The sequence below is a fragment of the Lissotriton helveticus genome, chromosome 6 (assembly GCF_964261635.1).
Source record: "Lissotriton helveticus chromosome 6, aLisHel1.1, whole genome shotgun sequence".
Classification (NCBI taxonomy): Eukaryota; Metazoa; Chordata; class Amphibia; order Caudata; family Salamandridae; genus Lissotriton; species Lissotriton helveticus.
In genome coordinates this window covers 2,059,433,392-2,059,459,741 of record NC_136067.1, presented here as the reverse complement: position 1 = coordinate 2,059,459,741, position 26,350 = coordinate 2,059,433,392, and the positions used below count along the sequence as shown (strand labels likewise).

Genomic DNA, 26,350 nt, shown 5'->3' with positions numbered 1-26,350 from the left:
AGCAGGGAGGGTAGTAATTTGATATTGGAGAAAACCGAGTCGAGTAAATGTCCAGCACTATGTGTGGGTCCTGTGTTCATAAGATTTAAATTAAGGGATGCTAGATCAGCAATGAAATCTACGGCTTTTGAGCAGTTAGGATTTTCTAGGTGCAGGTTCATATCACCGATAAGGGAAAAATTTGATGCCTTCATGACTAAAGGACCAATGAGTTCTGGAAGGGCTGTCATCCAGTTTGTCGCCGTTCCTGGTGGGCGATAGATGAGTACTCCAGTTAATGTATAGTTGGGGGTGAGAGCAAATTTGAATACAGCCGCTTCAAAGTTGGAACATGGTAGCTTAGTGAATTCACAGTTGAATTCCTTTTTAAAAAGGATGGCAATCCCCCACCTACTTTATTTGTTCGATGTAACCTAACTATTGCATAGTGGTCAGGTAATGCTTCAGCCAGTTCTGGCCCTAACGGGTAACTTGCCCTAACGGGTCAATTGGCACTTCTTCAGGACCGTGGTAAAGAACAGTGGATGCGTGCACTACCGCCTGGTATTCAATTAGTGGAAATGAATTATCAGGGGTAGAGACCCTAGTTGACGTTAACTGGGTAATTGGTAGACCTGTGTAAAAGGAACAAAAAACGGGGGGGGAACCAACGGGGTGAGTGTTAAACATTGTCACTGCACATATGTCAACACATCAATAAATGTTGTTGGTAGCACTGAAAGAAAAATAACACCATTAGTGTTTTGTGGGTATGGAGGTCATGTGACAATCACACTGCTACTGGGTTATTGTAAGAGAGAAAGGTGTTTACTCGGTGCTCCAGTTTGTAAACCACATAGCATGTAGGGTATGGGTAGGCTATCTGGTTTTAGGTTTAAACCTATAATAACTGATAAAACCCCGCCGTGAGGAAAATAGCCATTAACGGTGTAAACATATAAACACTGAAAAAACAGCTTTACAACCACAAACTATGGGGCCCATTACGATGTCGGGCGGATTGCCCCGCCAGGCTGGCGGTAGCCACCGCCGGCCTGGCGGGGGCAATACCGCCGGCCTGGTGGGGGCAATCCACCCGACATCCACTCCCGAATACCCCCCTACCATATTAGTATAGCGAGGGGGGGACCGCGGCGGACGGAAAGACCGTCCGCCGCTTTTCCGCCCTGGTCGCCTTGCGGCTGGGGCGGAAAAGGATTAATATGGTGGCGGTGTCTCATAGACACCGCCAGCCATATTAGTATGGGCCAAATGCGGTCTTCACTCTGGGGGCCCTCTGCGGGCCCCAAGAGTGAAGGAGGGGTGGGGGTGCACACGGGGGGTACACGTGGTACCCCCAGCATTTGCATGAACAAAGCGGCAGACACCGCGCGGTGCCTGCCGCTTTGTTTATGCAAATGCATGCATTAATTTTTATCATTGTGGCGGGCGGTGCAGTGAGCAACAATGTTAAAAACGGGGGATGCGCCTGCCATCCTAATGGGGCCCTAAGTGCCATTCAAAGAATGGAAAAGATGAGTGAAAGAGATTTTTTTTTTCCTGAAGGGGCCAATACAATGTAACGAAGAAAGACCTTTCTTTCCCCTTCACTTCCTTTCTTCCCAACCCTCACCCAATCACATAGGAACTGCATACCTTCTTTAAACACTAGTCTCATTTGAGAGCTTGTGTGCAGGACCTCATAACCCAGCTCTCAGTCCCTCCCTTGGAATAAAAAAACACCTACTGACATACAGGGGTACTGCTAAGAAAAAATTCTCCGGATCCAGTCTGACGCCTGGGGGAAATACTAAGGTAAGGAATCTATAGCTAACCTATGTCTCTTACAGATACATCGTTACCAAAGGTAACTAACTTCATGAGACAGTGTCTCCCAAGAAAAGGTACAAATCAGCATATAAAAACATCAGTCAATTAAGAAAAGGCAGACTGAATAAGTGAGTTCTAGGATGGAACTAGAAAAACTATCATGTTTTATTTCAAACAATCTCAAGGGTACAAAAAATGTGAATGCAGAAAATATCTTAAAGGCGCATAATGTTATTGCTAGGAAGGGTCTCTGTAAAAGAACAAAGAGAAGAGCTGACAAAATAGGCTAAATCTCAAATGTTCAGCAAAATCAGTAAGGAATTGGGAAACTTCACTAGAAGATCAGGAAAGTCATCTAAGAGTCCTGTCTCACCCCCAAATTCAAGGTTTTATATACAGTTTTCTTGCATAGGAAAGAGCAATTTCTGCAGTCACTCTGGTATGATCATTGTTCAACCAATCATTTTACTGCTTCATAAAATGTCATATAACCCAGATTCTAATCCAGCAACATGGTTATGGATTTAGAACTTCTGACCTAATGTCATCTAAAGGTGTCAGAACCAACTAGTTACATAAACAACAATGAACCTTCTGCAAGCCGAAAAACCTTAGGAATATATTAGATTAGCGAGCACTCTAGAGACCCTTTCTTCGAGAAAAGTGTTATGAAAAAATAAACATACCCATTTTGATTGGCTACATGCAGTAGAGAAATAGGCAGAGAATAATCATTATTATATGGAGACCATTTTATAGGCAGAGAATAATCATTATTATATGGGGACCATTTTGAGCAAGATGGCTTCGACATCTAACTGGAGCAGAGTTAACAGAAACCATAGAAACGCTCTTTAGAACATCATAACAAGCTGGTTTCAATTTTACCAGCCTCGTGTCAGTATACACATGTGGAATCAAATTTGGATTATTATTCTGCACACTTTTAAAAGCGCCCACAATGTGATCCATTGTATAAATCTGAAATGTGGTGGGAAGATTATGCATGCAAACCTTTATGCAAGACTGAACTGTAGTGTCAACAGTATGATTGCAATTTGTACTCTAATAGTAAGATGTAGGGCCTGTATATATTAAGGTAAATGGAGTATTATCTGCCAGCATGGCAGTTTAGTTTATGACCGGCTTGCCGCCAGTACTCAACCAGTCGTATTTAGATATGTCAGTCTGGCCAGAAGACATATCTGGCATTTCCAGGTACCGCAGTCATGGCGGTTCATAGAAATATATCAAACGTATGACAGAAGGCTCCATCAACCAGATGGGCCATATGTCAAGCCTTCAAGTTTACCCCCCCCCCCCCCAAAAAAAAACAACACCCCACGCGGTATTTTTTTTATGAAATAAAAGAAAAACACTCCCCCCTTCACCATGGGAGTTATCTTTCATAGTCAGGGGTCATGTTTTTAGCTTTACACTACCATTTACCACCAGGGTATGCCTAGTGGTGACGGGGAGTAAAACATGTCCATATGTCTGCCGAACTTAATTAGGCCATTAAATATAATGGGGTTGTCCTGTCTGCCTCAGAACCTCGGTATACAAATAAAAGCAACAAGGAGTTCTGTCGGGTGACACAAATCTTCACCAAGAATTGTAAATAAATGGACCCCTCAAAATGAATACCAAAGCGTACAAAATGACCCCTTCGAGGAAAAATAATAACTTACTTCTGAAAGATGAATTCAGCAAACAGAAAACCACAAACATAACAAAAAGCAGTTTTAGCTCGTTCTTCACATGTTAAAAATCATTTGTTTTGTTTTTTAGTATTCAGCTTCCTATTACAAATAAAATACATACAATAAATCACAAACACATATACATAGTGAAAATGAAATGATCCCAGTGTTCACACACAAAACACTTGAGACAATGAAATCATATATTGGATGTCCAAAGTTTAAAGTTCAGGTTAATCTTATTTCTTCATTTTCTATCATAGGATTGACGTGGGACATAAAACTCTGCTGTCGACGTTTCGACCCTATGATCATGTGTTAGTAATCATACTGTGTCTTCCTCAGGGCTAAGAAAGTAACAAACCAAGAGACAGCCTTTAAACAGTATAGTCAGGTACACACAGTTTGTGTCCTGTCAAGTATCCACATCGATATCAGTTTCATACTACTATGGACCCCAGCCGGGGCTGGCTTAGTGTGTAGGGGGTATGCATCACCAGCCAAATCCCTCTGTATAATTCCCTTTGAATAATAAAACTCCTCAATTGGATTTGTTACTCTCCCTAGAAAGGATTCCTCCCAGTGGAACAGCTGCAGGCTTGCTCACGTCTATGTCTAAATTAAGTGGGTGGACATATAGCCAATTCTGAGACGGCCCTTACTCTGTCGAGTCGTCTGAGAAGTTTGTTCACCGCGGAGACAGAGTAGTTTTTGCCATGGTCCAAATATATTGCACCACATTTAAATCGGATTTACTTTGTGATAGAGTACCCCTACGCCAATCTGTGTCAAGGGCATGCAATCACTTATGCATGACTGATTGAAATGCAGTGTCAGTGGTATGCCCACAATACTGCATGCCAACATTAAATGCTACTTTAAGGCTGTGCATGCAATGTCTTATAAATAATTAAATCTGGACTATCAAAGATGTGCCTGCAGTCTTCTATTCAATAAGCTAGACTGACAAGTAGTACCAAGGGTATGCATACCACCACTTATGCTATGGTAGGATATAGTGCAACTCCTTGTGCGTGATTGAAATATAGTCTCACAGCTTTCTATGCAAACCCTGATGCAAGATGAATTGACCTGCAGTGTCAGTGATATGCAATCAATCCCGTATGCAGTGTTGCTTCAAGGGCAATCAGCACACTCTATGCAAAATTAAACTGACAAAACAATGGTGTACATGAAGATTGTTATACAAGACCGACATTTAGTGCCATAGTGCACATTAAATCAGTTCTACAAAATAAACATGCATTGCTAAACCCATTCAAGCAAACTCTAAGGGAACACCAGAATGCGCTGCTAATAGTGCCATGCAGTCTCCTCCTCATGGCTGAAATGTAGTTTTAAGACTGGAATGTAGTTTCATTGGTGTTCTTGCAGTACCTCATGCTGGGGTGGAATGGAATATCTTTACAATCTCCTTCATGTGATCTGCATATAATATCAAGACAATCTATTCACCTCATATTAAGAATATTGATTGCTAGTGGAAAGGAGATTCATTAAATTTCCTCTGTGGAATCAGAATGTAGTGTCATGGTATGCATGCACTCCCTTACACAAGATAAGAATGTGGGACCAATGGTATGTGTGTAATCACTTATGAAGTATCAGATTGTAGTTTAAAGTATGTGCATGGTAAAGGTATATACATGGGATCCTTTGTGCAGGACTTGGTCTGGACCTATATGGCCCTGGGGGGTGAAACCCGAGTGACCCAAGAAACAATTCGGTTTGTTTTTATTTAATATAAAATAGTCTGGCTTAAAGTTGGCTTTTGCTATCACAGGATGCAGGACCCCAATCTTCTCTCTGCTGTGGACACATAAGCTAATCCGAAACACTGGTCAGGTGAAGCCAAGCTTCCTTCGTGCCATCCGCTCCGCGCCACCCACCGCTCTCATTGGCGAATTCTCCTAAGGAACATGGGAGACAGTCATAGCAGCACACTGGCTGCCCCTCCCGAGGTGCTTTTCGGTACCCAGGCTGGCAGTGCTCAGTGCAGATCGCGCGCGGGACCTGTATGCAAGGGGGACACAGAAAGCATAGTTAAACAGTATGAAGCCGCTGTATGGCATGTGAAATAGAAAGCAATGCTGCTTTATGCATAAAGGCCACCATCATTCAGTATTAAAGTGTCCTAAAGTGCCTAATTTGTATAAAAAACAATTAAAGTCAGGACCCTCGTTAGGAGGCCATTGCAGCTTGCACCACCCATTGCTCCCACCAGCGCGGCCAGTGCCAGTGACAACACAACTATTAACTATCACACTCCTACAGGAGTGACTATTCCAGGCCCCCACAGCTATAAGATCAGCTTCAGCAGCATTTATTAGTCCTTTTCAATGCATATTGAACTAATAAACAAGAGTTGTTGTGCTCATCCCCAAATTACACAAACAGCGCCACCATGTGGCAGGCTGTCATAAGTGTCAGTGTTGACAATTCAGTGCTGGTGCTGAGCACCGGAAACCACCGGCTCATATTAAGCTCTGTAAATACCTGTCTGACGAATAATAAAGGTTGAGGAAAGAAGAAGTGAACATCTCATAAGCTGATTGCCCAAACCCAGCCACATGATCTGAATTGTGCAGACATGATGCTTTATTTGCATGTCCTTAATGTCTATCAGCTGTGCAGCGTGCTATACATGGTTAGATATTAACTAATAACAGGGAAATTAATCTGTAACACAGTTGCCATTTAATCAATAGCTTGTAGACATCAATGATAAAATGAAAGTCCATATTACTCCTAGCTATGATTTGTTTGTCTTTTCCCACATCAGTTTCCACAATTTAGTTTTCACTATAGCTACCCAGAGGAACAAAGCAATGGAGCAAGGTAGAGAAAATGGACACAGATGGAAACAGAGATTTCCTACTAGAGGCCAGAGTGCAGGTGTGTATATAACAAATGATTTAGCTCAAGTAGATTGGATGTAGGGACTGCAGGAAATATTTTCAGAGTTTGCTCAGAAGAACGTTACTACTAAATTTCATATTTAAACACAGTCAGGAGAGGTGTAATAGAGAAGACCATATTAGTATGGTAATATTAGATGCCACATGTTAACATGGTGCCAAAAAAGGCCAACAACTATTTGAAGTTGCTTCTGTTCCTGTTCTGAGGGGCCAAGTACTAGCAATTTGGGCAGCACTGTACCTTTTTGCAATCAGTCTCGCCTTTGGGACCTTATATGTATTTAGCTATGCAGCACATTAGCCTGGGTGCTGAAACATCTACTGTTCTTTAACATGGTGGGAAAGTAAGCACCAAACTGCGTGACATGTCAGGTATGCGAACACATGGAGAGAAATATTGCCTTTCAGTGGGAAATGGTATAGTCCAAAGCTCTGTTTTTAATATAAATTCGGGCCTTAGGTGGTCCTGTCACTGAAAATACAAGTTTTGAAAAAAATATTATTGTCTCCGGGTGCTCACGGAAGACAATTGAAGACAATTTCGATGGACTGGAATCTAGAGAATGCTAAAGTGATTCTGGTAGCTTACTGGCCTCTGCTGGTCGTTTTCTATCAAAAAAGTTTAATAGAGGCCGTTGCCAGAAAAATAGAAAAAAGAAAGCCCCTCAGCAGGAAGCAATTCTGTTATTTTACTGACCTCTCCTGGTTGTTTTCTATCAAGAAAGTTAGATAGAGGCAGTTGAACAGAAAAAAGCCGCAAAGCGGAAGCAGACAAGTCCTAGGGCTGATCTCCAGAACCCACAAAGTACATACACATATAAGAATGCCCTAAAGTATATAAGTATATACTAAAGTATATACAAGCGGTGTCGAATGCTCGACCTAATGAATGGAATACAATACAGACGAAGTACCTCTCAATGAGATTAATACAAGCATTTCAAACATGGCTTATTTTTTTTTTTTTTCTCAGTGAAATGAGACAGGTTTGCCCATACTTAGGTCTTGTGCCACAATACTCAACCTGCACCTAACGAGGCCCAGGAAAGCAGGAGGAGCATGTCAAGGGTTGCCCGTGATCTCATCAGAGGGGCGTGGCCTAGAATTCCAGGCTAGAGTTGAGCGAGAATAGGAGTGATATGCATATGGCTGGTCCCTGTCTATAAACGACCAGCAAATAACAATAGACTGGACTGTGCCAAGAGTGACCAAGATTCATTTCAGACACTCCACCCAGCACCCATCCTTAATGAATATCACAAGAGCAGCTAGGCCGCATCCTTGCTCACTTTGCCACTGGATTCAAGCAAGCCGGGCTGAAGATGGCTGAAATGCCAGAAACCGGTCCTCGGTAGCTTGTTTCCGGTCCAGGGAAGGCATGGCTTGGCAGTTCGGGCTGGACTGTTCCCATGAGGCACAGGGTCAGACTGATTTGCATATTGCCATGTCTGAACTGGGGTGGCCGAGTGGGCTAAAGAATGGTGATGGATTAAACCCAGATCTGTTGACTGGGTGTGAGTGTTTGATTGGTTCAGATGCTCCCTCCATCACCACCCCCTTTTGTACCACTTTGTAGGCCGCATCCTGAAGCTGCACCTGGGCAGCGAAGTCGAACTGTCTGCTCAGACTGGCCGCTGGAGTCAGGCGATCTAAAGACTCACAGACTTCTTCAAGAACACAAGATAATAGTCTCATCCAGGAGTTATATGATCTGTGCACATCACTATTGTTTTAATCATTGCCTCATGTGGTATTTTAAAGGGAAATATTTCTTAATGTCTGTTACATACATTGCATATGTATGTTTCTCCTATTGTTCCAGAAGAGGGGATTTGGGCTTTTTAGGGAGCTTAAGAAATAAAGGAGTTAGGTTTCAATTAATTGACAAATAGAGTGCAACCTATTTGGCTACACAGTAAAGCTCCAAACAAGAAGTCAGGTAAACGTGGATGTATTACAAATTCAAAGCCAACGTAATATAAATCAGTCTCAGAAACATTGCATAGCAATACAGATTTATCAAAGGACTTTCCACTCTACGAACAAAATTCATTCTCAACAGTAAATAACCAATGAGAGCCTCAGTAGTGGTGGTACAAAATAACAGAAACACAGCTGAATAAGGAGATTGGAAAGTCTGATCCTCCTGTCTATGATGCATGAAGATTTCTAATTCCCCAGTTAAACTACACCAAGATGCTATCTTAAGTTCAATTTGATCCATAAAATAAAGAGAAAGGAGCAGCAAGAAACTTCAGTAGAAGTTTCTAAATTAAGTTATTACACATGATTAAGCCATAGAACCAACAAGAATAAAACACAGAATGTAAGGCAAAGAGGTCCAAACCCCTCCTATCCTAAAGAAGTATCGGCTTGGTGTGCATTCAAAGCCACAGAACATGGCCTAGTTATACCCTCAAAGACCCTCCTAAATTATTGTCATGGAACCAATTAAAGTCCACCTTCAAACAGTACTCGCTTTGGCAAAACACACTCATAAGTTCTTCTTATTTGATGCATGTTTAAAAAACACATTCTTAACTCTCTTTTCTTTGATCCACATATCCCCAGACGACCTTGAATTTATGCCTTCATTCCACACAGATAGTAAGCCTCCCCTATGGCCACCATTTATTTTGCCCTTGACTCCCCTCTCGCTTCCTTATCTGTTTCACACAAAGAGCCCTTTTTCCATTCTTTGGGTCATCATACCAGGCACCTGTAGATGGAAGAAAAATACTCCATCCAAGAAAACATTCACATCAAAAAATGCTGAAAGCCTTTGATCAAATTAAAAAATTCAAGGCTTCAATACACTTTATAACTAAATAAATGCTAATACATTAACAATCACATAACAGTAAATGCATTTCTCATGAATACATATTCTATTATATAATGAAAGAAACACATTTTCATATAAAAGCATAAAACTGCAACTCGTTAGAACTGAAAACAAAGCATTAGAGAACACATACTTTTATAAATCCCATTCCGTATGTGGCTTTAAAAGCACTTTTCTCTTGTGGGTTATATTATATTTCATGAATATATAAGGCTTCAATATACATATATGGCCTAATAAGGATAATAAGGGTAGAGCCAATTTTATGCTGCTCCACAATTAGCACGTCACCTTTTGAGTGAGATAGACTTCAATTGAAATTCAAATCAATCCATACATGTCTTGTAAAAACACAGGGGGCCTAATTACGAGTTTGGTGGTCCATGGGACTACCATACTCATGGTAGAGGTGCAGTGGCGGTCATGACTGCCGCACAAGCGGTCCGACTACCGTAATAAGAGTACAGCGGTCGGACCTCCCGAGGACTGCAGCAACCGCCAGGGATCCATAATCCCTGGTGGTGACGCGGCAGTCTTGAGGCCGTAATATGCTAGGTGGTGCCACTGCGGCACCGCCAAGCTTATTACGATTTTCCTCAATGCCAGTGGTCTCATGGCAGATCTCGTGCCATGAAACTGCTGGTGTAAGGAAACAAAGGGGGCCCTACAGGCGTCCCTCGTATCCCTGTGCATGGGTGTGTGCGCATGGGAGCACATGTTGTGCCCCCATGTGTGCATGCAGCCATGGTCCTGCACGGCATACACACTTTCCTACACAGTCCTTGCTGTGTTGGAAAGTGCATTGGCGGTCCTGTGGTGGTGCAGTTCTAAGGCTCATGAATGACCCTTTGTTCTGCACTGCTGTGGGACCACCATGCCCCCCACCTGCCAGTCTACAAAATAATTCATAATCTGGTGGGCGTGCCGCGGTGAGGTTTGGCGGTGTGGGAGTAGGGCAGCGGCTTGATGGCCCTCTCCCACACCGGCAAACTCAGAATCAGGCCGATAGACTGGTGTTACTAGATCAACATATATAATATTCAATCCATCTGAAAAAGAGAATAATGTGCATGCTGGGTGGCAGTTTGGGGCTCAAAAGTACTTGTGCAAGGAGGTGAGCAGTAAAAATGCACCTTAAGTTCTGTACAAGCGCTGAGACAGGATTACATGTACTTCCTGTCTTTTTTATATTATGCAGAGCACCTTGAATCAGGTTTTATTGAGGATATTTGTACACTTTTATACAGCACACCTTGGTGATGAGTAGCTATGTTTTCCGATTAACTCCATTTCCAATTATACTATTGTTGTAAATATGCTATAGCTGAAGTCAAAAAGTCTCCAAAGGCTCTATGTCATCCAAGAAGAAAGAGCAGGGTGTCACACTGATGCACAGCATGCTTGAGAGTGCTGTCTCTTGTGGCGTCATAATGATGCAAAGCATGTATGAGAGTGTCGCTTCTGGCCTCGTCAGACTGATGCAGTGTTAGAAAGTGGGGTCTCTGGTTGGCAGACTTGTGCGCCCTGTCCAAGTAGGGACCACAATCCTAGTCAGGGTAGGTCATATACACACTAGATTACATGTGCTCACCCTCTGGTAGCTTATTTGTAAAGAGACAAGGGAACCCTTTAAGTCAAAAAGAACCTAGCGTATGCACAGCAATTTGAAAGAACATCTGTCCATCCAGAAAGGGTATAAGAACAATGTGACACAGAACCACAATAAGCCCTGTGGTGGTATTCTCCTCAGTGGATATCAGTATCTTTATTAAGTATAAAACAATTGAAGGAACAGAAGGAAAATATATACTAAATTAAGTGGGTAAAAAGGTTGCAAGTCAGTCGATTTCCACAAATCAGGCATTTAAGTACAAGGTGACTTTGTGAGGAAATACAATTTCAAGCAGTTGCTATTACACAAACATCTTACGCTCCATCAGTAAATCAAAACGAAAAATGTTGGAGTCGAGATGTAAAGGTCCTCAGGAGAATACCACCTCAGGGCTTTTGTGGTTCTGTGTGCCATTGTTCTTATACCCTTCCTGGAGGGACCTTAAAATCACCCTCTGGCAGCTTGGCACAGAGCAGTCAGGTTAATCTAAAGAGGCAATGTATAAAGTATTTGTGCAATACAGGTCACAGTAACACAATGAAAACACCACAAAAAGACTCCACACAGGTTCAGAAAAATAGACAATAATTGTATGAATAAATCAAGACCAAAATGACAAAAATCCAATAAATAGAACTGGTTATGAACTTTTAAAGAATATTTGAAATTATAGTGCTTATAATCTTAAAGAATCAACTGGGAATGTCTGGTTGCGCTTGACAGGGGTAAATCCAAAAGTTCAGGCTACCGTGATGGATGGTGGGTCGATACAGGGAACAGCCTTGATTGGGAGCTGCGTCGACATCAAGGACAAGATGTGAGAAGCAGGGTTGCATTGTTGTTGATCCGTGGGATTCGTAGGCGATGCATCTCCGTGGAGCTGCGCACTCAGGGAAGTATCGGCGTTGAGCAGCACTGAAGATGGGTGATGTGTCGTTTTTCGGGTGAAATGCTCCGGTACCGATTGGCACAGCGGGGGCGATGCGTTGTTGTTGAGAGCTGCAGCACAGGAACAACATGCATTTATAACAATGTCTTTACCATGCACGTGACATTACGACACATGCCATTACAACAAATATGTCTTTACAACAAATGTCTTACCATTCATGCCTTTAACACACATTTATGTGTAAGTAAATAAGTAAGTATTGGGGTCAACAAATTGGGGGAGTATATAGGGGTTTGAGGTGAAGTATAAATACTCATTTATCTTTTTTTAAACTTAGGTATTAATGTATTAATATTAATTCATTAATTCATGAATTAATTTTATTAAATGTTAATAATAAAACAATACTAATATTAATATTATAATAGTACCTATTTTATTATTCTTGAAGTTATAGTGAGGTATGGGATATTTGGTATATAGGGGTTTATAGGAGGAAAGTTAATTAATACTCTAGTGTTGTTCCTAATACCGACGCAGGTTTTAATTTATTGATATTAAGTAAAAAAAATTGAAGAGTTTAAAAAAAATTACATTTGATTTAGAGGCAGCATATAATTCATATAGGGCTATAGGAGGGGGATCGTTTTAATACTTTGGTATTTATTTACATACATGAGTATTAATGTAATATATTTTATTATAATTGAAGGAGAATACTACATATGCAGTTAAAAAAGGAAGACATTTGGTTTTAGGAAAGGGATGTGGGGGTATAGGGTTGGAAAGTGTATTCCGACTCAGGTATTAATTTTATTGGCAGAGAAGTATATATATATATATTTTAATTGTGTAAAAATGTAATGTTATGTCGTTATAAATCTAGGCCAATTGATTTTACGGACAATATGTAAGGGATATAGCGTTATAGGATGGGGTTGTGTATTAATACTGAGGTATTAAGTTTAATGCTTGAGTATTACTTCGAACAACATTTTCGAATGTAAAAGAAGTAAATATTATGTAGTTCAAAATTTAAGAGAAAATATTTCAGAGACGGGATATAGGGGTATAGGGTGGGGATGTGTATTAATACTCATGTATTCATTTTATTACCTGCCATTAATTTATACAATGTTTTGTGGAAGTCAAAACAGTTAATATAATGTAGTTAAAAATCTAAGCCAAATGATTTAAGGGACCGGATGTAAGGGATACAGGGGCTAGGGTGGGGAAGTGTACTAATACCCAGTTATTCATTTTAATACTTGAGTATTCATTTACATTAAAATCAAATACTTCAACATTTTCAAAAACAATATAAAAAAGGTTTATCTTACATTTTAAAAGGCAACATAAAAGTTTGTAAATCGCATAAATAATTAAAAACAAATGTCATTTAAAACATTGCTAATGTAGAAAAAAATAAGACAACACTTACTTTTATTTTAAAACGTTTATTAAACTTTTTTTTAAATATCAACAAAATATAGTAAAAATGCATTGAATATTTAAAATTTAAAAAAATATTCAAATAAATATACAACTTTAGAAAGAGTACTTAAAACATGTATATGTATAATCCCCAGGATGTTCCGTTGGTTTCAATGGGCCAAATTTTACTTTTTTAGTTTTTGCACAATATACGTGGTTGTGCGTCTCCTTCAACCGTTTGGTGGAGTGTTGTAGGAGAAATCGGATGGAAGGGAGAGCTGTAGTCAGGTAAGACCTTTATTTACTTTTTAAATGTATATAGGTGACATCATTTATTATAAGGATAGAAGGGAAAGGGATTTATTAGTAGGGTTGTTGATTGATATAAAGTTTGAATGTTTAACACGCAGTTTGACTCCCATATAGGTTGCAGTAGTATGCCCGCGTCGCGATGGTTGTTTTTTACTGTCAATTCTTTTTTTTTTGTACAAAAACAGATAAGCGAGTACTTTTTACGATTGTTTCTGACAAGAAAAACATTTTGTTTCGGGATGTGTGAATTTTGCTTTTGCAGGGCAGTCAGCCGGTTTGGATTTTTCCTTGCTCTGCAGTAATTGATCGGCACCCGTGTATTTTTTTTGTGCTTAATTCTTTTTTAAACTTTTCATCAAATTGCCACATGTGGAAGGGGAAGACTTTAACTTTTGGAGAAAGTAGATTTTTTTTATTTTTCAGGTCATGGATTCCTTTTTCTGTCAAAGAAATTTGCTGGATAGGTTTTGTATTTGGATATGGGAGTCACATTTGGATATTTGGGACATGAAAAACTCCTGGTAGACTTAAAACGTTACCAAGAGTTGAATAAAGAAGACATCATCAGGTAGGAAAAAATGTGTTTATTAACATTTTTGAAGACAAATTAAAAATAGAGTTGGTAAAAACAGGCAAGTAATTGGAAATAGTGTTGGAAGATTTTAGTAGTGCAATGTGAAGGCAATATTTTGTTGGTAGACTGTAGAACCAATAAAAAATACTCTTTGATTTTTGACAATAATCTCTTTGACATTTCTTTACTCCTTTTGGATAATCTGTAAAAAATTGTGCAACTCTCATTTGCTCCTTCTTCGAAATTTCCCAAAAATTATAGAGGTTTGGATGATGTTTTCCAATAGATCTGTTAAAGGAGTTGTGCAATCCCTCAATGACATTGTTAGTCTTCGCAGCAGCCTATAAACAAAAGGTGTAGCAGTTCTACAAGTAAATTGGAAAGCTTGGCTTCCCCCTGTGCCCCAACCTCCTTAGATGGCCAATCCAGGTGTTTTCAAAATAATTTAATAAGGGTGCCAATTTGTCGTTATTTTGTGTAAAATATTCTGATTCAGTAATTGATGTGTAGAACTCATCTGCACTTTCAAGTGGTACGAAGCAAAGGGCAGGTAGTTTACGTAATTTGAATTGCAATTTACTGTCAGATATATAATCCACAACTAAGGATGCTTTTGTGATTTTTTGCCAAAATGCCTAAAAAAAGTGGAAAAAACATCCTTGAATTTGGGTGGTGGGATATTATTTAGAAATGGTATTAATCATTGATCATTTGAAGCAAATAATCACCTTTCTAGGGATTTTATGTAAGGTTTTGAATTTTAACACTGACTAAAAAATCTGAATATGTTGAGGAATGTTTATCTAGGAGTAAACTGTTTTACAAAAGTTAGATAGTCTTATTAATATTGGCATAATTATTTGAGTGAATGTATGGGGTGCGGATTTAAAAGTGCCGGCCATCATCCTAATATCACTATTCTCAACAGTTACCAGGTTTAGCATGCAGTAGAAAAGTTTCATTAGTGAAAGTAATTGTTAGTTCTTGGGGAATTGTAATATCTGAAAAGGCCTCTGGGATCACACGTTGGGGAATACCGGCCTGTTTTTGCCTCTGTATCATCCTTCTAAGGTTTGATATTACTTGCACACTACTAGCAACATGGATGGGAATGCTTTGTGATACATTACTCAAGACTGTGCCACATGGTTCATTGGAGGTGGATGCACAATTTTTTATTTGTTGGACATTCTCTCTAACTTCTATCTCCATTGCAGAGGCAGAGTGGTTATGCTCAGAGGTGCTTTCAACAGTCACCTAGAGCAACTGCTCTGCCTCTGCAATGGTATGAAAAATATTGTACACACCTCCATTGACTCCGGGCTCTATCAATCTATCCTTACAGTAAAGTTGCCACTATATTTGAGTAGTTTGCTGGCGTTGGTGTAGCCATTTGTTTAGATTACGTTGGGGAAAAAGAAAGAGAAAAAAGTACAGTGTTTGTATGTCTGTTGGGGAAAACAACTGTTTGTTAACCTAATGGTAGCTATAATGAAAAGGAACATTTGTTTAACCTTGTTGAAAATGTTACATGGCAATGTTAATATACATTTTTTCAAAGTATGGACAAAAATTGGTGGTAACAGGGGGAGAATATGTCAGGTACTGTAAGAAAGAAAATACATGTTAATATTGTTTCAAAATCAATTGCAATCACCATTCCTGTCACTGTCCAGTTGCCTTACAAAAGGTCACACCCCCCGGAGTTACAATAGTAATTTTGCACCCAGTCACTCTCTAGCACCTGCACCTGCCCTGATAGATGCCCCTAGCGAAGTTAGAAGACACATTTGCCCCAGTCACTTTCCAGCACATGTCCTGAGGGATGCTCCAGTGGAGTTAGAATAGTAACTTTTCCCACTAGTCCCTGTCATGCACCTGTCCTGAGGAACGCCCCCAGAGGAGTTAGAATAGTAACTTTTCCCAGTCACTGTACAGCACCTGCCCTGAGGGACGCCCCCAGTTGTTTGGAATAATAATTTTTTACTCAGTCACTGCCCAGCACCTTCCCTGAAGTTGCCCACCCCAGCAGAGTTAGAGTGCACATTTTGCCCCCAGTCATTGTCCAACACCTGCCCTGAAGGACACCCCCAGTAGAGTTAGAATATAAATTTTGCCCCCAGTCACTGTTCAGCACCTGTCCTGAGGGACGTCCCCAGTGGAGTTACAATACTAATTTTGCCCCTATGCGCTTTCCAGCACCTGCCCTGTTGAATGGCCACAGCGGATTTTAGATTGTAATTTTAGCCAAAAAAAAGCACCTACCCAGAGTGACGCCTTTTGTGGAGGTTTAATAGTAACAATTCCTCCAGTATCCCTTACCATCTCCCTTGAGAGTCACCCCTGGTGGTATTAGAACATTTATTTTTTTAATTATTTCCAGAATTTTTTCTAATTGCTTTCATGTAAAATGTAACTAATGTGGTAAATGATTACTGTATGGGGAAATTCTTTTTTTCCAGAAGTTGTCTAAATCTGCAAAATAATGTAGAAAATAACTTGAATTAATCATGTGGAATAATTTGCTCATACTAGGTATGTTACTCGCTTAAATGCTGAATTTACTTTCTCTGGTAGATGGCAGTATCTCTACAGCAAACTGTCACTGTTCAGAGAGCGAAAGAGACGTGTGGCCACTGCCAGTGTCAGTGTACCACTGGTCACAAAATGATGGACGTCTCATTTTCTACTTCTCTTGAACGGACAACCACATTTCAAACAATATTATGCACTTGAATGTACATTTTAACGTAATTAATTTTGTGACTGGACGTGTATTTGTTACAAATGTTTGAGGAAAACGTTTCATAAAGTCGTCACTTACTATTTCAGCCATTTTAGGCTTGCCTCGCCAGTTGTACGAGTATAGACACAAAGGAAGGACTATAATTGTAACAGGATTGTTCCTAAGTTACATGGAGCTTATTTACAAGCCCCTTGCGCCACCCGTAAGTCACTTTTCTCATGTTAAAAATGATGCAAAAGTGGTGCAAGGGGCTTGTAAATAAGCCCCTATATATATCTTGTTTATTTTGTATTGAGAAGTATTTTCAGGAAAATATTTGGAGAGAACAATAACTGTGATGTTGCACGGTTAATGCATTTTAAGTAATGTGCTAATTGTTGCCACATTTACACAAATATTTAGTGCAGAAACTTAAAAAAATATGTTAAATAAATGTGTGTTCTAATGGTATGTTTGGCAAAGGCATGCGTGGTAACAGTATGCATGGTAAAGTTAGTTCTCTTGTATGTCTATGTGCATGCGTGGTTGTGGCATGCGGGGTAAAGACGTGATTGGTTGAGACTTATTCCTGGTTTAGTCCGTGTTGTAAAGGCATGCGCAATATTGGAATGCGTGGTTCCATCATACATCCACCCAGGACTTGATTGGCACTACTTGGCAGAGCAAGACTCATCGATGGCTGAGTACAGGTGCTGTTGCAGGGTTGAAGGAAGCCTTTGATGTCCCTGAGACTTCAGAAGAAGGGCAAGCCAGCATGCCCCTGTGGGCACTCTGCGTTGAAGTAAGATGGGTCCAGGTTTTTCCCTAGCACGGCAGCAGGCAGCAGAGAAGGACATCAGAGCAGAAAGGCAGTTCTTCCCGAGCAACAGTCCAGCGGAGTGGCAGTTCTTGAAGCAGCACAAGAGTCCTTACTCCTGGCAGAGTTCTTCACAGGTCCAGTAGTGTCTGGATTGGAGGGGTCAGAGACCCAGTACTCATGCCCAGTTGTGCCTTTGAAGTGGGGGTGACTTCAACAAAGAGTCTTTAAAGTGCTCAGAAGTCCTTACTTCCAATCCCTGGCTCCAGGCTCACTATAGGGAGGGGTAAGCAACCATTCCTTTGGGGACAGTACACTACCTGGTCAGGTGTAAGTGTCACCTCCACGCTCCCTTCCTACTGAGGATATGCCACCAGAATGAAGGCCACTCATATACACGTAACCTTCCTGTGTTTGTGGCTGTTTAGGAAGAATGAACAAAATGAAGCTATTACCCACCCCAGATGTCTATTGGAGACTGGCTGCAGGAACACAGAGCTTTAGGAGCAGAGAAATATCCACTTTCTAAAAGTGGCATTTCTAAAATATTAATAATAAATCCAACTTTACTAGTTAAGAGGATTTATCATTACCATTCTAAAGATATAAAACATGACAAAGCAACTCCTTTGTATTCATAGATTACAGCTTTAAGTGTAATAAGGGATTCCCAATGCTAACCTATGAGAGGAAAAGGCCTGACAGAAGTGAAACCAGAATGTTCTTTTTTTCTCGTTACCAGGACATGCAAAACTTAAAAGTACATGTCCTACCTTTTTATCTACACAGCAACATGCCCTATTTGCTACCTAGGGCCTTTCTTAGGGGTGACTTAAGCGTAATAAAAGAGGAGTTTAATTCTTGGCAACAGATTTTAAATGCCAAGTTGAAATGGCAGTAGACTGCACACAGGCTGTACAGTGGCAGGGCTGAGATAGGTTTGAAGGACTACTTGTATGGATGGCACAATCAGTGCTGCAGTCCCACTAGTAGCATTTAATGTACATGCCCTGGGTGTACAAGGGACTTATAAGTAAGTTAAATATATCAGTTGTGGATAAACCAATGTTACCATGTCTAGGGAAGACACACATTCACTTTAGCACAGGTCAGCAGTGGTAAAGGTCTCAGAGTCCTAAGTCAAATAAAAAGAATCAGCAAAAAAAGGAGGTAAGCAGGCAAAACGTCTGGGAGATGACCACCCTAAGGTTGACAGGTCTAACACTCAGCATGTATGAGAGGGTCCTATCTGGTGACATCACACTGATGCATGGCTTGGTTCCCTGGGTGTGTATGGCAGAGCTGCGGATATTGGAAGGTAGTTTATTAGTAATGATAAATAGTGACTTACCACTAGCAATAAGGACACAAACACAATAAAAGGTTATGTTAGGGTCTCAATAAATGAATTCCTTTCTCAACCCTTGGTAGCTATCAACAAGCAGGCAGCCTTAACTTAGGAGACAAGTGTGTAAAGTGTTTAAAAACACCAATACATTAAATAAGTCAGAACGCACTATGAAAATCCAACAGTAATTTATATAAATAGGAGTTATTAGTATCTTTACAATGAGACAAACATGAGAAAACTCCAATGTAGAGAACCCGAGATATGATTTTTTAAAGAACACTTTCTAGTGCTTAAAACTAATACCACCAAATTGGGACATCTGGTCACGCTTGACCGAGACAAAGTCAAAGTTTTAGGCCAACAGTGATGAAGAACTGGTTGGATACACTAAGGGGGAGGCCTCGGTCATAATTATACCTTTGAACTTGAAAACCTTTTTGGGGCTTTTTCTCTTGCCGTCAAGCAAGGCACTTCATCAGGCCGTATTCTTAGAGGGTTCGTCGGCTTGGTGCAGCAGGACCCCTCGGTAAACTCCCGGAAGTCTTGAGCTCCGGAGCTTTCAGAGGGCTAAACCTAAAATCTAGGCAGGGTTGAGGTTTGACATAGTAAGCTGGACTCTCGACATCAAGTCGGTCACCTTATGGTTTTCTTTCCAAAAGTTGTGCCAAACTTCTTTAAACATCTGGAACGTCTTCCTGAAGTTCCTCTTGACGGTTCAAAGTGCCCAAAACATCAATAGAAGGGTCTAGAAGCTCTGAGACGGTCCTGAGATGCTCCTTGGAATGTTTGACTGCAATTCTTACAATGCACTCGGCCAAATCCTTAAATGTCCACTGGACATACCCCAAGATGGGGACTGCTTGGTGCAAATGATGCAGGCGGGCTCTGTTAACTTGTAGCTTGTAGGGAGTCCACTCCTTAAGCCTTGTGAAACCAGGCAAAGGTTTTAGGGCACTAGTACCAGACTGTGCAGTAGGTGCAGTCTTTCAGAGTGCAGTCATTTGCGTGCAGGTCAGAATTCCAGCAGGGCAGTCCTTCTCCTTGTTTCAGGAAGTAGATCTGGGTTGCCATGCAGCTCTTCCATATGTATTCAGTGGTCATGGGAATCAATCAGGGAGTCACCCCTGACCAATGTGATGCAGGGTGCCGCCCCGGTGCATGATCGCTTCCTCCAAAGTGTGGCATCTTCTTGTCCCAGAAAGCATTATTCTTCCAAAATCCAGAATGGAGAAAGTCGCTCCTGAAGGTTTAGATCTGGCTAAGAGTTTATAACGCTCCCCTTTTAGCCTCTTCACTAATCTAATTACAGGGGCTACTCTGAGGCTGGGGTTGCAGGATATTTTGGTGAGCTTGTACTGTCTTAAAAGCGTCATTCTCCCTTTCAAGACCAGTCTTGCTACTCCACCCCCATCCTGCCTTTTGCACCTGCAGTTCTCTACCCAAAGTAAATCCTTTGTCTCTGTAGCAGGCCACTTCACACCTCATTAAGACAGCTTGGCTCAGCCTGGCCGAGGCTGGCCAATCAGGAGAGGGCAACTGGAAAGCTGGATTATGGCTTACAGAAAAGAAAGTTCTATAATAGTTACAACAAATCTAACAATGGCAATTACTAGCTCTCTCCTATCAATACTTAAATCAAATATTCCCATGTTAGCATATGGAGCTAGTTTTTAACATTGAGGTGAATGAAATTGGCAGTTTGTCCCTCACCAGGGCATATAAAACACATGTTATAATGTCCCTGCTTCCAGTTACAAGGCACCCTACCCCTGGAGCACCCAGGGGAGTCCATAGGGGTGATTTATATATAAGAATAAGGTAAGTTGAGACTTTGAAAGTACCTTGAAATCCAAAGAGGAATTTGCATATGGATTTAATTTATAGCCTGAAATGCAGGGCTGCCTTTAAACAGCAGGCACCACAGTAGTGCACACTTAAGTGCATTAAGTCTACTGGGTCTCTAAAGGTAAACGCCCAATTATACACTAGGGACTTACAGCTAGACTGTCAGCACAAGTTGTAATTACACCTAATTACCATATACCTTATAATCAGAGCACTGGCCCTGGGTCTGGTAAACAGCGCCAAGGGCAAAGTCAGAGTCAGTTACCACCAGTATCAAGAAAAAATGGGGGTGACCAGTGCAAAAAGGATGACTTTCTCACAGTGGAACATAACACTAGACGAAGTATGTCAAACACGGGCTTGGTCTTTGGCTAAAGGGAGCACGGTGAAGCCTAATATAAGAGCCTTATCCAAGACAGTTGGATGTCCATGAAATGTTTAGTAAGATTTCTAAACCATGATAGGAGTGAGTCTGTCCTGGGAGGTCAGTTCCTGTTCATAATATATATTGAGGACATGGTTTGTACTATTCTTTGCCCCTTACTTTTAATTTTGTCCTAGATATTTCCTCCTAGTTGTTTCTACATTCCAAGGCACTTGCTTCTTTTCTCATTCCTAAAGTGAAGAGGAATTCTCTTCATTGCTGTTATTCTTCAATTCCATCTTAATCATCAATCAGGAGCTACAAGATTGCCATGGAGTGATTTCCCCTTGCTGGATTTTCCTCTTAACTGTGCCCATTATAAATAGATATACACTGTTCTGCACATGGTGGCACAGTGGCTACTGGGATTAGCCGCCTCACCCTTTTTTCAGGCAATGAAGAAGGTAATCAAGCAGATCTTTGCAGCATCATGTTCTTGAGATCTATCCTGTTGATTTCACACTGTAAAGTAATTTTATCCTTTATTTATGTTTTAGATTTGGTTAATGGTACTATGATACTCATTCCTCGTTGCCCGTTTCAGTTCTAACAACAGATGTTTCCTCTTGAATCACTCTCATCCTGATATCGACTCAGGATTCCCTCCACTCGGTTCAAAACCTTAACAACATCCATGTTGTTTAATGAGTTAATAAATTGGAACTTGCAATAGAAAAGAGACAATGTAAAAAGGTGGAGAGGAAATGGAGGAGGAACTTTGGGGCAGAAGATAAAGTAAGATACAAATTATTACTCAAAGCCTATAGAATATTTATCAAAATTGTTGAAACTAATTTGTTTGCTGCTAGAGTTAATAATGCTAAAGATGGACCCCGTGATATTCTTTCAATAACTCAACTTCTTGTTACAACCAAAATCTTTTAATATTAATGCTAAGCCCTTCTTCAAACAAATTTTTTTTTTAATTGAAGCTGAATTTAATACAAGCAACCAGGCCAACTCTGATTGAGTAGTCCCTTTAGATACATTTTATATACTAAATACAACACTGTCTAAATACAATTAAAAAGCTTCCAACAGACAGAGTAAGTGGGTGTTGACTAAATCAAATGGAGTTATGAATCCAGTGGTCAATGTCGTGTTTAACAACTCGCTAGATTCAGCCACGGTCACTACTCCCAGGAAGCAGGCATGACTCAAACCTCTTCTTCAAAAGTCATCCACCAATGCTTACAAGCTATCCACTTTTCATTCCATCTTTTTGCAGCTAGAATCTTTTAATATGCTGGGAAAACTAGTTTACCCACAATTATCTGAGTTTTGGGAGCAATCACAACTTCTGCACTCATCACAGTTGGGTTTCAAGCCCTCATAAAGTACAGTTCAAAGTATTGTTGTTCGCCAATGATGCAAAGTTAAATCTAGACATAGATAAAACCACTCAGGTTTCAGGAGCCTCCTTCAAGAGGTGTTAATCAAAGGTTAGTGATTGTATGCAACAGAGTAACTGAAAACCAAGATTCTTGTTTTGGGAAGACCAGCAATGTTTTGCTAACCCATCCTCTCCCAGATTTGATATCTTGAAACCTGGGAATAAAATCTGTCAACAAATTCTCTATGGAGCAGTAAATCCCTGTTCCCACGGGCATGTGTTTCTCTTTACTTCGCACCTTAAAACCTTTTTTTGGTCTTTTCCTGTTGGAGGCTGATAAATCAGTTGTATATACATTAATTAGTTCCACAATTGACTACACAAACAGCCTTTACATACGTTTATCCAAATTCCTGATTAATGGGTTCGAAGTGGTACAAAATACTGCTGCAGGATTGACTTTGAGATTCCCTCACCAGTTCTATACTTCTCATAAAATCAGAAATTTGAATTGGTTGCCAGTGCATAAGTGTTTCAATTTAAGACCAATGTCTAGGTACACAGAGTTTGTTATGACGCCAGACCTAAATGTAAGATCTTGTATGGCCATCCTTTAAATTGAAAAAAAAGGGAGGTAGATCCTTTTTGTTATAGCAGCAAAAGTCAGGGCCATAGCCACTAAAGCTATTCGGGACTTGGCCAGCCTAAATTATTTGTTGCCCCCACCCCTCAAATGACCCAGGTAGCTGATGAAGCATTTACAGAAAGCTTGGTTAATCTAAACATTTGAATGCATACAATATAGTTGAAAAAAAGCTACGCACTGGAACTAGACATGTGAGCAAATAAACTATTCTGAAGTTAAGAAGGTGAATGGGCAATACAATGTTGTTTTTATTTTGTAACATTTGTGTGTTCAAAACAAGTGGTCAAATGACAGTTTCTGTCTTCTGACAAATTTCTGCTTGTTCTTTTAACTTGTGACAATTTTACTGGGGTACAGAAAATGTAAAAAGAAAGACTGCAGTATGCCATTTTTTCTAATGCACAACAACATTTAAATACCTGTAAATGAACTGTACAAATATTTCAAACTTCATCATTATAAGAAGAACATGTGTATTGTAATTCTGAAGTGTAATGGAAACAAAGATTTGAATAGGAACAAAACAAAGCTTGGTGATGCACAAATTATAAATATTGTATTGTATTATATTGCAGCATTTGTTTGGCTCTTACTAACCCTTGGAGAGGCTCTGACGCGCTTACCTTCATGGGCCTGCAAGCTATGCCATACAGAGTGTGATTGGAAGGATGCTGTGCTTGTTTTGTGATCCTATGTTAGATGTGTTTCATGTCATGTGTGATGACCTCTGAGATGCGGTTATCGTGTTATGAGATGGTGCATGTAGCAGTTTGGTAGATGATAAGGTATGGTAGACACAGCCATGCAGTATATGGTTTTTCAGTACAAGGTCAGCTTAGAACAGGAAACAAACTTTACAACGCAGTCATTACATCGCAACATCCTTTACATCGCATGTCATTACAACGCAGCCATTATATTGCATGTCACTACAACTTATGTCATTACAATGCATTTCACTACAATGCAGGCATTGCATTGCAAGTCATTACAACGCATACCATCACAACGAATAGTACCCTTACACTATCCGACACTTACCCTACTGTTGCACTCACTGGAGTTAGAATAGTAATTTTTACCCCTACACTATCCAACACTTTACCTACTGTTTCACTCACTGGAGGTAGAATAGTAATTATTACCCCTATACTATCCAACACTTACCTTAAATGTAATGTAATGGTATGCATTGTAAAGGTATGCGTTGTAAAGGTATAATGCGATGTAATGGAATTATTTGTAAAGGTAGTTTCTGAAAATGCGATGTAATGGCATGCTATGTAAAAGATGTTGCGATGTAAAAACTGTGTTTTAAAGGCATGGATTGTAAATGTATGCGTTGTAACGACATACATTCCCTTAGAACAGCTCCGCAATTTTTTTTTATCATTATAACTGGCCTACCTGGTTACTGTGCTGCATTGTCCTGTCTGACATTTTTCATATAGTTGTGGGCCTGAGCTGGCATGGTTGGTGGGAGAGAGAAGTAGAGAGATCTGCTGGAATTGTCATTGTTACTATCATTCCATATCTGATTGTCATTGTAAGATGTAAAGAAGCAGACAGATATTTGGGACCAGCAGTTGTGGACTAGACTAAAGTCTTCCGATCAACCAGCACTGTGTGACAGATCTCTTCAGGTATTCCATGCTTGTTCATTTGGTGATGGCTGGTTCATTGGCTTCAGAGTCCTGATGATGGACAACGCTTCCGGAAACCGGAAACCGGGTCAGCGAGAGCAGAGCACACAGAGGCCGCCGGCGCAAGACGCAACAGTCTGCCTGGAGCTCCGCCACCCGATTTGGAGCGCGTTAGGGAAGCGCACGAGGTACATTGTGACCTCCAAAACAAAGAAACAGGTTAATTATCCCGTTTTCTTATCACTTTTCAAGAGCACTTTATTTCTACTTCATTTTCTCACGCTAAAACACCTAAGGGTCCTGATGAATGCCCGTAAGTCCTAATCAAGGCCGTTGAGGCAGAAACATGTCGACCATCTTTTAACTCACTATTTATGATCCCACCGCTCTGAGTGCATCTATTACTCATAATAAGGTTCTCAAAATGCACTTACTCAGAGGTCATTTGACCCGAATCCAGAACCAATAAAATTTCTATCTGGCTGTCCGGGACTTTTTAAATAAACCGCCATCACTGGCTCACTACTGTACCAACCTTGGGTAAGAACCTCCTGGTGGAGGCTGCATAATCTGAACGACCTGATGATTATGCACACACGTGAAAAAAGCAGAGAATCAAGATATACCGCTTAACATACCATCATACCCATCACGTGCATGAGGGTCTTTTATTTGGGACACCCCACACCCTTCCTGCGTACCAAAGGTTGTGCAGGACAAGTGATCCTTCTCCATTTGATTAGTATATTTACTCAGGAAACTGAATGGATCAGTTTTTCCACTTCCCTCTTTTTGATTAGAAAATAAAACAAACACGCTCATCAAAGGGGTTACAGAAGATAAGGTGGAGGGCATCAGTTTACATATTATTCAGATTTGATGCATATAAGAGCCAAACAGGGTTTCATTGCTGTGGCCATACTACATTACTCATACTCTTGTCCCATTAACCTATTCACTTGTATACCTTATTTATCACAAAACGTACATAACATAAATATCATATACCACACAATTGCACCATACTCATTCTCTTGTATAATAATCATAGACTTGAATAGAGTGTGAAGCGTGCCATAAATATGCATGTGGTGTAAGCAATGAAAAAAGTAAAAGTGAGTAAAAAGAATCAGTTGTCAGCACTAGTCGAGCGATATAAGCTTGTAAGAACCTGATGCCCTATTTGTGTTATACACTAAAGTGGACCTCTTTCCTGTTGCTGTAATAGTGTAATGCATCAGCACCCTGAAGAGTGTAGTAAAGAGTTTTCAGGGAGGTTCATAGTTGAAGTAAGTGGCATCGACTGAGCCCCACATCGGTCTAAGTGGAGGTCGCCATGGAGATTGAGGTAGTGAGATATTGTCGGCACCTCTAAGGAAGGAGATCCATTCTTACCACACCCTGAAGGAAACTGTCTTCGTGTTTTTTGAGTTGTTAAGAATAAGT

The 26,350-nt window shown here is 40.4% G+C and overlaps 1 protein-coding gene across 1 annotated transcript in view; it reads right to left on the bottom strand.

Moving 5' to 3' along the window:
* The window catches only part of LOC144762986 (vomeronasal type-2 receptor 26-like), a 150,781-nt gene that overhangs the window by 62,108 nt on the left and 62,323 nt on the right, over positions 1–26,350 (bottom strand). Inside the window, exon 6 of the mRNA XM_078648300.1 lies at positions 5,423–5,546. Within this exon, the coding sequence (XP_078504426.1) occupies positions 5,423–5,546 (124 nt within the window). The remainder of the gene's footprint in view (positions 1–5,422; positions 5,547–26,350) is intronic.